This window comes from Suillus paluster, assembly GCF_016628075.1.
Source record: "Suillus paluster strain FC165 chromosome Unknown EDB91scaffold_570, whole genome shotgun sequence".
In the NCBI taxonomy this organism is placed as follows: domain Eukaryota; kingdom Fungi; phylum Basidiomycota; class Agaricomycetes; order Boletales; family Suillaceae; genus Suillus; species Suillus paluster.
In genome coordinates, this window is record NW_024538130.1 from 1 (window position 1) to 12,980 (window position 12,980).

The window sequence follows — 12,980 nt, forward strand, 5'->3', positions numbered from 1 at the left end:
CAAGGTCAAGAAAGATGGTGGACCAAGTTGCAGGGTGGTAGGAATTTTTTGTGAGGTGATAGACTGAGAACACCTCCTGCAGGAGACATTAAATCCAGATCACTCTAAATGCACTAGTGACTGTGCTGATTATGTTCCTACCGTTTTAAAGGCCAGAGAAGATGATAGGCTAGGTTTCAAGATGTCTGGAATTTTTTGTGAGGTGATAGCCTCAGATCACCTTTGCCCATCAGGAGACACTAGGACCAGGTGACTCAAAATGTACCAGTGATCAAGCCAACCATGTCCCCACCATTGTAAAGGTCAGAGAAGATGATAGGCTAGCTTTCAAGATGTCTAATATTTTGTGGGGTGATAGACTCAGATCATCTCCACCTATCAGGGAACGGGAACCAGATCATCCTAGATGCACTGGTGATCACTGATCATGTCCCTACTTTTAAAGGTCAGAAATATGATGCACAAGTATCAGGCTGGTAGGAATTTTTGAGGGTGATAGACTAAGCACCTCCTGCCATCAGGAGACACTAAACCCAGATTACTCTAAATGTACTAGTGATTATGCTGACCATGTCCTTACCATTTTATAGGTCAAGAAAGATGGTGGACCAAGTTTCAGGGTCTAGAATTTTTTGTGAGCTGATAGATTCAGATCACCCTCACTGATCAGGAGGCACCAGGACTAGATCATCTTGGATGCACCAGTGACCAAGCTGATTATGTTCCCACCATTGTAAAGGTCAGAGAAGACGATGGGCTAGTTTTCAAGATGTCTGGAATTTTTTGTGAGGTGATAGCCTCAGATCACCTTCATCCATCAGGAGACACCAGGAGCAGATGACTTAAAATGCACCAGTGATCAAGCTGATCATGTCCCCACCATTGTAATGGTCAGAGAAGATGATACACCAATTTTCAGGATGTCTAGATTTTTTTGTGAGGTGATAGCTTCAGATCACCTTCACCCATCAGGAGACACCAGGACCGACTCAAAATGCACCAGTGATCAAGCTGATCATGTCCCCACTATTTGGAAGGTCAGACATGATAATACACCAAGTTTCAGGATGTCTGGAATTTTTGTAAGGTGATAGACTTAGGTCACCTCCAGTGATCAGGAGGCACCAGGACTAAATCATCTTGGATGCACCGGTGACCAAGCTGATTATGTTCCTACCATTGTAAAGGTCAAGAATGATGGTGCACCAAGTTTCAGAGCAGTAGGAATTTTTTGTGAGATCATAGACTGAGAACACCTCCTGCTATGAAGAGACACCAAACCCCAGATTATGTACTGGCGAGTATACTGATGATGTCCCTACCATTTTAAGGCCAGAGAACATGATAGGCTAGTTTTCAGGATCCCCAGAATTTTTTGTGAGGTGATAGACTCAGATCATCTCAACCCACCAGGAGACACCAGAGCCAGATCACTCTGGATGTACCAGTGACCAAGCTGATCATGTGCCCACCAGTTTAAAGGTCAGAGAAGATGATAAACCAAGTTTCAGGATCACAGGAATTTTTTTCATTGCTATAGTTCACCCCCTCCTCCTCTCACCTAGGGCAAATGTCTGAATGTGGTTATCATCAGATGGAGATACCAAATTTACCTGATATAATACTTATAGACCTATATGCAAGTGATATAACTCCCTGTAGATGACATAATACCTGTTGAATATGGTCATGGAGTGGTATCACCTTCCAAACAGTAAAATGGACATAACTCATGTTCCTGACCACCAAATTTTATAAAAGTGAGTGGAACACAATCCCAGTAACACCCTCTATCAAATGAGATACTCATAAAACAATAAAAATGTGACATGTTTTATATAATATTCAGCCATACGGTGTATAGATAGACTATCGTAAGGTAGAGCCGTTGGGAGGAAATGGCAATAACGAATGTTGGCACCACTCGAGCAGCGGCGCAGAATGTAGCCCGCAATTTGCGCATCCCCCAATGCTACCTTAGGCTGTTGGAGCGTTGGAAGGCCGTCCTCCACATTTTTGCTCCCATAACAGAGGCGACTGCCAAAAATGTGGAGGAAAGTTGGTTGCCCCTTTTTTTTGGGAGCACGCCTTGACAGTCGATCCTATGCAGAGGCTTACCTTCATACTGCCAGTATTGCGTCTTGGGCAGCCTCCAGCCATCAATATGGAGGAAGGCCCTCTTCCACATTGTTGCTCCCATGAAGGGGGCGAGTGCCAAAACACGACCAGCGCTGGTGCTTCTTCGTAGAGGCAGCGTGGACGTTCCTGTTAAGAACCATGCTCAAAGGGGGTCGAATCCAGAGGGCTTGGCTTCAGCTCACGCATATTCGGAGTCTATGATTGTATGTGATAAGACATATACGACATCCGAATGTAGTCGATGAATCTGAGAATGTATGGATTTTCACCGTCCGATACACCCTGGAACATGAACTTGGAGGATCTGTGGAGACCCCAAAGACCGAGTGAATCGGTGCGGTCTCCGAATCTCCAGTTTATGGAGCTTGAATTTGAAAGACTTTCCAGCTTTCGTGATACAGGCAGCTTGCTGGATCTCGCCTATGTACCAATTATCTTTGCCCTTCCATTGTCCCATAGTTCCTGGGCGAAGAAACAAGGCAGATGGGTATAGGAGAGGGAAGGCACCAGGAATGCTCCTTGAATCAACGCACATTGGTACCTACATGGCTGCCATGCGTTATTGCGTATCGCTGCAGATGTCGCTGATTCCAAATGGAGCACTGCCAAAAGAGCCTGCAATCGCCATTCTTAGACTTCTTATAGCTGGTCCATTTTCGCAACGGTGCTTATGCTTTTCTGATTGCTGACTTGGCCACTGCTATCCGTAGACATTGACGCTGCATTGTGATAGGATATGTACACTAGAGTGGTGGTTGCTTGTTACCAGTCCACAGAATGCTGTAGTACAATATACACTGAGTCCGCCATCTTGCTGCACAACTTTATGAGTTCCCAAATATACTTCGTCCTCAATCTCGCCCCTGTCTGATACCTGTTGCGCCTGAGGCCGGTATCGCTGTGCTTGAGAATGTCCAATCCTAACTTCATGACGCGATGCGACATATCCTCGAGGTTGCTCATCTCCGTCTTGATGCATCTCTGCTTCGATTTGGAGCTGCGGTCGTCGAAGGTTAGGCAGTCGATGGTAATATTGTTCGCCTCCAGCTCCAGTGCCCGGGCAAGCTTGATTATCCACCATACCGTATTGCGGTTACCACGTGCCTCCGCCATCGCCTGATGGATCGCATCCCGCCTGCCTTCCCGCGTTTCCATCGCACTGCGCTGCTCCTCGTTCTGCCCGTTGTCGTCTTTTGTCGGCTGCATGCGCGCGCCATCGTCGCGAGTGCACGACAACTCTGAGGCGTCTGAACCGATTTGGTGAATGCCCCTCCATGCTATCTGCAGGCGCCGTCTGATGCGCATGTTGACCATGCGAGTGTGAGTGTCGCCCTCATCGTCAGGGTCTACTTCATCTTCCGTCGTCTCGTCGTCACTCTGGAGCATTTCCTCGAGGAGCGACTCGAAGCGGGGTGGTTTTGAGGCGACTGCCATCCGACGTCAGTAATAGTTAGTCCATCGTCAACCCACTCACCTGGGGCAGCCGGAATCATCTTGATCACAATACCACCAGTGCTGGGCATGATCTGCGATTTATCGAGACTGGGACGTTATCTGTAACAGATGGTGGATGGGTTTGAGATGGGTGTTTGAAACGATGAAGGGTAGCAAGCCAGTGAGATTATATCGGACAAGATGGCGGTGGTTATTTGTACTGTGGCCAGCGGACATTGAAATACCTGACGTCTGATGTTGGGACGCGGTGTATTGCGGAGTGGTGCATGTCCACCAACCAAATCTGCCACAAGTAAAGTTCTTCTGCTCGTGCCATTCCACACACGGTCAACCATTGTCCACTGCCGGGTTTCTGCTCGTGCCATTCCACACACGGTCAACCATTGTCCACTGCCGGGTTTCTGCTCGTGCCATTCCACACACGGTCAACCATTGTGCTACAGACCTACTGTGGTCTCCCGCCCGCAGGGGCACACATCGACTACCATTGTCCACTGCCGGGTTTCTGCTCGTGCCATTCCACACACGGTCAACCATTGTGCTACAGACCTACTGTGGTCTCCCGCCCGCAGGGGCACACATCGACTACCATTGTCCACTGCCGGGTTTTTTCTCATTCCATACCATTCTAATGTCTCAGCGCGTGCCATTCGCCAAACAGCAAATGATTTTCCGGTATATCACCTGTGGGCTCCTGCGCATCCTCGCATAAATCGCCCTCTAAGGTCCACTATGTGTGACGTCGCCATTCCGGAAATATTAATACTAAGACCATTCCACTCTCCCTGTGCATGAAATGCTTGGGAGGGCGGAAGAATCTGGCAGGAAGTTGGCATATGAGTTGAACAATTTGAAAGGTGGTCTCACAGACACGGCTAGCTATGATTAATTACATAGTTATTCATATTCTGCTTCCTTGTTGAGGCTGCGATGGTACGCCTAACTGGTAACGATCGGCCCACAACGGGGGAGAAGGACGATCGGGAACCGAGATCGGATCTCGAACATTCGTCTCTGGTAGCTTGATAGGCTTCATGTTCAAAGATTTAGAGTCATTTTTACATCAGGGCTCGTGTCTAATCCGATAATTTTGGCTTTAACTGTACAAGAAGTGCATGCAAGTTACATTGACCAGACCCTGCTCACCCTTCCCAACCAACAACCCTACACACCCCAAAGCGCACCGTTATATCAAAGTACAGCGCTGTCAAGATCGACTGAATCGACGCCAATGACGTTGATAGCCTTAAGGGCAGGAAAAGCACCACTTTCGCAATATCTGATAAGAGGTTCTGGGTTTGGACCAGAAAAATGGGCGGTTCCACAATCCTCAATGGAAAGGCTTATAAGATTCGGGGCACGAATCTGTTTCAGCACACGGATGGCGAGCTCAACATCCCTATACCCAGAGCCATATCCCAGGCGAAGCTCTTCGAGGCGGGGAAGCAGTACGGCCTTGTGATTGATTGGCAATCCCGACAGGGAAAAGACCATCAGCACTAGTTTTCTAAGCCGGGGACAGGATGAAAGAATCGCTGAAAACTCGTCGCCAGTTGGACAGCAACCACGCCCATAAAATTGGGACAACTCCAAGACATGCAAGGATCGAAAGACGTTTGTGTGCATTTGGTGGGAGAATGATGGCCAGTTTATAGGAACCCCGTCGAGAGCCAGACGACGCAATCTGGGGAGTGGGGAAGACCGTGCACGGATATCTTGAGGGAATAGGGCATCCAATGACATTCCAGCAGCGACTAGCTGGGCGCGTGGTACTGACCGCCTCGGAAGGCGATCTAGAGGTTCAAAGGAGTGAAACTCCTTGAGCACCAGAACTTCCAGGCAAGTAGCACCTGTCGGAGTGGGTGTACTCAGCAGTTTAAAGGCGTGTGGGATGAGTCGGTCCCAACGTTGGCAAAAGATGGTGAGAGATCTCCATCTTTTGATCTCCTTGAGCAGCAACTCCATGATTCGGGGAATCATGGAGGCATATGCAATGCTAAATCCAGAAACGTCTGAGCGTGTGATGTAATGTCTAGAGACGGGTGTAGCTTACCTGGCTTCAATGCCCGCCGGGGCTCGTGCATCAATAAAAACAGTCACAGGACATTGCTGTGACCGCTCGATGAGGGTGACCAACTGGGATGGTTCCTTTTCGAGGTTCATATGCCGAAGGGTACATCCCAGATTGGACCACAGACTCGGAGAGGATAATGCTATATGTCTCCAGCGCTTATCCACTGATGCCAGGATACCTGGCATTTTCATACTGCTCCGACTGAATGGCCGGAGGCTTTCTTTCGTGCTGCGAGTGCCAAGTGCTGCAAGCTTGAATATATGTATAGCCACATCATACGGGAGACGGTTGAAATAGCATGGGCCATGATCGACCTTGGAGTCTGAAGACATTGTAGATGTTAATGTTCAGCGTAAGACGAGGGTAAACTGAAAGAGCGTGAACATCCACCGAGGCTCATCAATTTATGTTTCAAACATGTGGAACAAGGCTACAATTGAGAAACTGTGACCTCACCACAAAGCGTCCACGGTGGTCGTTGCCGTTCATCAACTGGCACACGGGATTCCTTGTAAGATAATACGTTGAAGTTTGTATAAACATACGCCATCTGGACAGTGGACGGTGATGCGCCTAATGTTTGATGTAGGACGCGGTTTATCATGTAGTGTAAAGTAGCCCCTGACTCGTCGACAATCTGGCCACAAGGAAAGTCCCTCCGCTTGTGCAATTCCACAAATAGTACACCATTGTGCTGCAGACCTACCATCTTCTCCTAAATTACCATTTATTCTATTAATTGGTGTAACAATACTTCAATATCCCTACAACCTTAGTACCTTTTGCTTTATTCTTGGCTATTACTGGTTTAGAATTAGCTGCATCATTCATGCAAGCTTGTCCTTCCACATTACTCGCCCTTCCAGAGTCATTACTCAGCGCGTGCTATTCGCCATACGACAAGCGGTTGTCCAGTATATCAATCGTGGGCTCCCGTTACTTCGCTTGCTAATTGATGGAATACAATGATGAGACTCGAAGAGAGTGACGAAAAGGAGCGAATTTTGATGTCTCCCAAGGTTTCAGAGAACTTGGTGGGACGATGGGAACAGTCTCAATCACGATCCGCGGGAATGGTGGAAGGATGATGATGGTATTGTGCTTGTAAATGATGTAGCACGTCGCAGTCGTAAGGGAGACATATGCTATGATGTATAGTAACTACCAGTTCAAGGAATGCAGTTGCATCTCATCCACCTCTTGCCCCGCATCGCGGCACAAATAGATCACAGACCACACACTGGAATAATGCTTGTCTTGTGTGCGGTGAGGTTGGAAAGTGTCTTGACACGATGCCATGATTTGTTCCGCGATATCTGCAATGTTATCCATCCTCCGGTTCACGGTCCGCTTCCGTTCGGAGATGCTGTCGTCCCAGGTTGCGCACTCAGCCTTCACCTTCTGCACCTCCTTAGCCAGTGCATCCGCAAGGAGTGTCACCCGCCGGACCATTTGCAACGTTGCCATTGAGTCGTCCATCTCCTGCTCGATTTCATCTATGCGTTCTACCAGCCTTTGCTCCCTGGAATACTCGTCTTCTTCACCAGCGTCATGGTCATGGGCAGGCTGCCGGCGGATGACCCGCTTGGGAATGCGCAACATGGCAAACGCTGCATAAACCATTGCTTGAATGCCATTCCGTGCTATCTTCATCCGCCTCCTGACGCGCATGTTGACGTCCCTCGTAAGCTCGTCGCCTTCATCGTCAGAGTCCAGGCGATCGTCAGCTCGGTCGTATTGTTCCTGGATCATGTCCTCCAGGGCTGATGCAAAGGGTGATTGTGGAGCAACTGTGAAGATTAGGTGAGTAAGTAACGATCCAACTTCATCGCACGGACCACCGACAGTGGTGAAGGACTTGCCTTTGTTGTTGAGCTCAATAGTGCCTGTGAATTTCGTCGTGCCCTCGGATATTCCAGCCATACTCAACATGGGTGGTGTTCGCGAGTGAGTTGGTGATGTGAATAGATATATATTTGATGGTGTTGTAGAGAATGTTGGATATTGTGTCGCCTTTTCAGGGCCTTGGAATTTATAGTCAATGAGAGATGCCCACAGGTGGATGATCATGAGTGGGCCGTAGTTGTATAGTCACGGATTGAATGCCCACGGTCATGATGCTGATGCTTACCAATCGTGTCTTCAGATTTCCAACAAGTCCGTCCGGTGCCTGCGCGACCAACGTATCCATTTGCGGACGGCCAAACGATTAATTAGGTCAGTCGTCCATCTCCTGGTCGATTGCATCCATGTGCGACTTTAGGGCTGGTATGGTGCGATGTTTTGAGTTTCGAAGCATGACGAGGCAGAAGACGTAGAGTGAATGGATGCTGAACTAAGACGGAACATACAGACTGACTGACGAGACGAGCTGCGTAGGATAAACGTAACCAACCTCAATGAGGCTTGCGCGTTTGGAACGGCCATAGATGCGTTGGCAGTCGAGTGGGTGCCAGTGCGGCTAAACGTGTTTCATATCATTCTGCATGACCTCATTCTGATTACTCTTTTGCGATGCATATGTAGTTTCATGATGTAATCAAGCTTCAGGGGAAACACATGCGTGGTTTCACGACACATTGCATGTCGTTGTATTGTTCTGAATCGATGATCGCTTATTTGATGGCCTTATTAGCGAACATGCATGGCGCATGCGTGGTTTCACGACACATTGCACGCCGTTGTATTTCTCTGGATCAATGATCGCTTATTTCATACCCTCACTGGAATTATAAAAGGGGGTGGTGTGCGTGCCAGCAGCTTCGCCGTTCGTTCTAACAGAATCTCGCCGTGATCCCTTCGCTTTGCAACAGGTATGGAAAACACTGATCATCGATCAGCAGTCGCCTTCGATGTCGAGGTTTGTCAATCCCTCCATCCACGTAAAGGCTGAGGACGAAAAAACAGGTCTCCTCCAACACCCAGCCACCCATGGATGCCCTAATCATCAAATTGTGTACGGATGGTGACATAGTCCCTCTAATCCACAAGGCTTTGGAGGATGAGGCCGCGCAGATGCATGATCCATTGCAAGGTTGGGATCTAGGGCAAGTCCTTCATAGAGGCTTCAGTGAAGGGCCTGGAGTTCTGGCACCCGAACATGACGTCCATGAAGACAGCGAAGTCGAGATGCAAGGGGGCTCCACTCCACATAGGAATGGAACCCATAAACAGAAAGGGAAACGAGCTCGTCGTCGACTGCAGCGCGCCCGAGATGTGACAATCTACAAGCAAAGGTCTAAGCTAGCCAGCAGACACATTGCAAAGTCGATCGCCAGCAAAGTCTTGGTGAAATGCCTACCAATCGCTCGAGGAGGGTACATTGGGAAGCTGCGTGAGTCTCGCTGCAAGGCCGTTCAAGAGCTTGACTGCCTGCTGCAACGGGGATTCAAAGTTGTAGAATGGGATGGACGGTAGGTTATATATGTTAGCTTATTCCACGAGGCAGGCTCATCGATGGATGTGACAGCACCCCTCATGTTTTGTTGGACAAGGAAGAACGGATCATCGGCGTCCTTGCTGGACAACCCAAGGACGATCGCTGGCACGATACGGTAGCTGCAGCCTGCACTGCAATGAAGGATGCAAGGGACTGTTGCGTCTTCACCGATGATGACATGAAGCACCGAAGAGGTGCCTATCCTTGCCTTGCCGTCGGAGTGTCATTTGGGGGCGGTCAACAGGTGATTGTGGACGAGATGCTTGGCCGGATGAGCCGCTAGCTCAACGATGCAGATTCCAGGAAATCTTGTGCACGCCAAGGGAAACCAAGACGCACTTCAATCCCTCCTGGAACACAAGGCCATTCAAAGGCTTGCGGGGTTTGCAAATAGTAAGCAGCCGCCTGTAGCATGGGATGTACTGACCCATGCCCACAGGCATGCTATACCATTATTCGCCCAAAGTGTATGAGTTATATTCCAACACCAGGAGATCGCTCTTGGAAAAGCAGCCAGGTTTGGCATGGAACTTTCGAAACAGCGTGTTCCCTGCAGCAACATTCAACTTCGGTCCTACCGTGGTGACTTTGGATCACACGGATAACCTGAATTTCGCCAGCGGCATGTGCAGCATCACCGCCCTAGGCGACTATGACCCTACCATGGGTGGACACTTGATTCTGTTTGACCTAGGGCTCATTGTCCAGTTTCCACCTGGATCCACCATCATCATCCCCTCAGCAATCCTGCAGTCATGGCAATGTGCCCATCGCCTCAGGAGAAAAACGCCAGTCCTTCACTCAGTACTTTGCGGGAGGGTTGATTAGGTGGGTTGACTATGGGTTCCAGACTGAAGCCAATTTTAAGCGGGAGAGTCCTGAACTATGGCTGGCAGCCATGCATGGGCGTCAGAATAGGGTTGAGGAGGCGGCAGGATATTTCTCCAAAGCTCAAGACTTGTGTAAGGATCCAAGTCCTCAAATTTGATACATTGTGGAACCACTTTAACTACTCTAATCAACTTAATGCATTGCGCCATACACGTACATGAGTGAGGACGGCTGCACTGTCTTTAAAAGTTCCAGGTAGCGAGGGCAATGGCGCACAGAAAAGTCAGAGCCCCATGGCCCCTGCTTCACACCGTAGTGCCTGGCTAGGCCCAGCGGAAGTTCTGCAGGGGAGTGAGAGATGAATCTAGGACGATTATGTGCCTCCAACCGCCAGACCTTGCAGAGCACTCCCAGTATTATTAGAAGGCCTAATCAAGGTGCAGGGGGGGTGCCATATAAAGCAAGAATGAGTCCCAGCAGCAACCCCTCCCAGGCAGTACAGCCCAGGAATGCTCAGCCTGGTAAAGGGCGGAGGGGGCGCTGCCCCGCCTAACACAACTCTGGAGTACACCAGATGCACCCGCCATGACAGGCAGGCGTGTGCTAGACGGTTGGGACTGTAGACGGATAACCCCGTTAGAAGCAGGACGGACATGATGAAGGGCGTGGCAACAAGAATGACGCAAAGGTCCCAGCAGCAACCCCTCCCAGGCAGTACAGCCCAAGAATGCTCAGCCTAGTAAAGGGCGGAGGGGGCGCCGCCCCGCCTAACATAACTCTGGAGTACACCAGATGCACCCGCCATGACAGGCAGGCGTATGTTAGACGGTTGGGACTGCAGACCAATACATAGACGCAGACCAAACCCCATTAAAAGCAGAACTGACTTGCTTGAGTCACAGAAGGCGGGGCGACAACAATGACATTGAAGTCCCAGCAACAACCCCTCCCGGGCAGTACAGCCCAGGAATGCTCAGCCTGGTAAAGGGCGGAGGGGGCGCCGCCCCGCCTAACATAACTCTGGAGTACACCAGATGCACCCGCCATGACAGGCAGGCGTATGTTAGACGGTTGGGACTTCAGACCAACGCAGACGCAGGCCGAATCCTATTAGAAGTAGAGTGAGTGGCAAGGGGACTTACTTTTTCAAGCATATTATAGGCGGGTGGCGCGCGTGATTTGGACAGATGCAGAAGTAAGGAGCAAAGAAACAAAGCAACAACACGCAAAGAAAGAAACAAAGAAACAAAGAAACAAAGGTAGAGAGAGAGGGAGGGAGAAACTAACAAAAAACCACGACCAAACAAGGGCTTGTAGATGGTTGCAGAGAGAAAGAAAGAACGAACGAAAGAAAGAAAAATCAACCACGACCAAACAAGGCCAGACAAACAAACAAACAAACAAACAAACAAACAAACAAACAAACAAACAAGCAAACCTCGATCACGTGACATATCAATCACCATCGATCATCGCGTGGTTAGCGCATTATTTATGGGGAAATCGTTCTTTCCTGCCGGGAGATTGGGGTCCGGTGTGATTTGTCACGTTTAGTCCAATAAATATCACTATATAACAAATGAGATGCAAGGAAATTCACGTCCACTGCGACGAACAATGGTCGGTCCGAACACGTGTATTCTTACCAAGGGTTGTGGCAACGCCGCATCGGGTATAAAACAAAACACGGCCATTTATACCATGCTTCTTTCTTTCCTTCCATCATTCCATTTCTCCACACCATGCCTCCTAAGAAAAACAGTAAATCTACAGCAGGTGGACACTTCTCAGGAATTACTCGCGCAGGGCCGGGAACCGTCGACATTGGCAGCATGGTGCCTCAGCACAGCATTGCTGGGACGTCTGTCCAGATGCCCAGCGACCTAGGCCATGATGGGCAGGTGGTCAGATCCACCGAAGCCCGTTCCCTTACCACAGCCGTGTCGTCCGGCGTCCAACAAACTCAGGCCAGTGGAAAATCCAACAATCCCTCATCCCACGCCATAAACATCGGCAATTACTGCCACTTCTGTTGCGACCACATCCAACGACCATACTGCCACGAATGCGTCGATTGCGGCGGCATCATGTGCCAACAGTCCGTTCCTCGGGGCAGCGGCTGCATCTATTACGGAACGGTGGATACCACCAAGGACTTTCGCTGCCCGATTTGTGCTAGGACCGCAGCTAACAAGGACGCTCCGCTGCCCTACGCCGTCCTGGGATACTGGATACGGAAGAAAGTTAAGATGGCCTGGCCCATGGCAATCGTCAGCCTGAGCCTGGAGTCCCTGAAAGACGACTACCTAGCATCGACGGTGAGATGTGAGGTAGAGTATCACTACAGGGATAATCGCGAGAATGTAGGTGTAACTAACGTGACTTCGACGCAATGCTGAACATTCTGTATTCTTAGCTGTTCGTGAAAGAGTTGCACATGCGCGCGGGTGCGCATGTGACCCAGTCCAGGAAGCTTGCTGAAGGCGTTAGCTTCATGAAACGTAATGTTGAAGCCGGATTTCCCCCCAACACATTCGTAATCGTCGACACCCATTCCGACGAGTACAGCGGAATGCTCCAGCACACTGGAGGGCACACCGGCGGCACCAACACCACGATCACAGAAATCGTGACCGCGTACCTCGGCGAGGAGTTCCTGAAAGGCACGGCAAACGCTTCGCTTGCTGCAAGCAGTGACGAAACCGTCGTCACCACAAAGGCAGGCAAAGAGCCTTGGTGCAAGCTCACCCCAAACGCCAGAGGGGCAGAAGAGTGCTGATGCTGGTGAGCTGCGGCCCTGCGATCAGGGTTCACCATCACTTCGAATCCGTGGTAAAGCTGGTGGATAAGTAAGTCTCGTCTTCTGATACATCCACCACTCGCTCACCTCACCGTCCCTCAGAGACATGTTCGATTTCGTGCTGGGTTCGGTGGATCAGGGACGTTGCCGTCCTTCGTATCAACAATCGTGAGATCTCTCGTTGTCGAGTTTGGGGTGTTCGGAGGCACAGACGTCTGGGCGTCGTTTTGCGACTTGATCGC

The 12,980-nt window shown here is 49.8% G+C and overlaps 1 protein-coding gene across 1 annotated transcript; it reads left to right on the plus strand.

The window, feature by feature from the left end:
* Positions 1-11,680: 11,680 nt before the first annotated feature.
* Positions 11,681-12,717, plus strand: EDB91DRAFT_1258893 (uncharacterized protein; the record flags this gene model as incomplete). Its single annotated transcript, XM_041324361.1, has 2 exons — positions 11,681-12,301; positions 12,355-12,717. 2 exons carry the CDS (start codon positions 11,681-11,683, stop codon positions 12,715-12,717), a joined length of 984 nt encoding a protein of 327 aa, XP_041168385.1.
* Between the last annotated feature and the right edge of the window lie 263 nt (positions 12,718-12,980).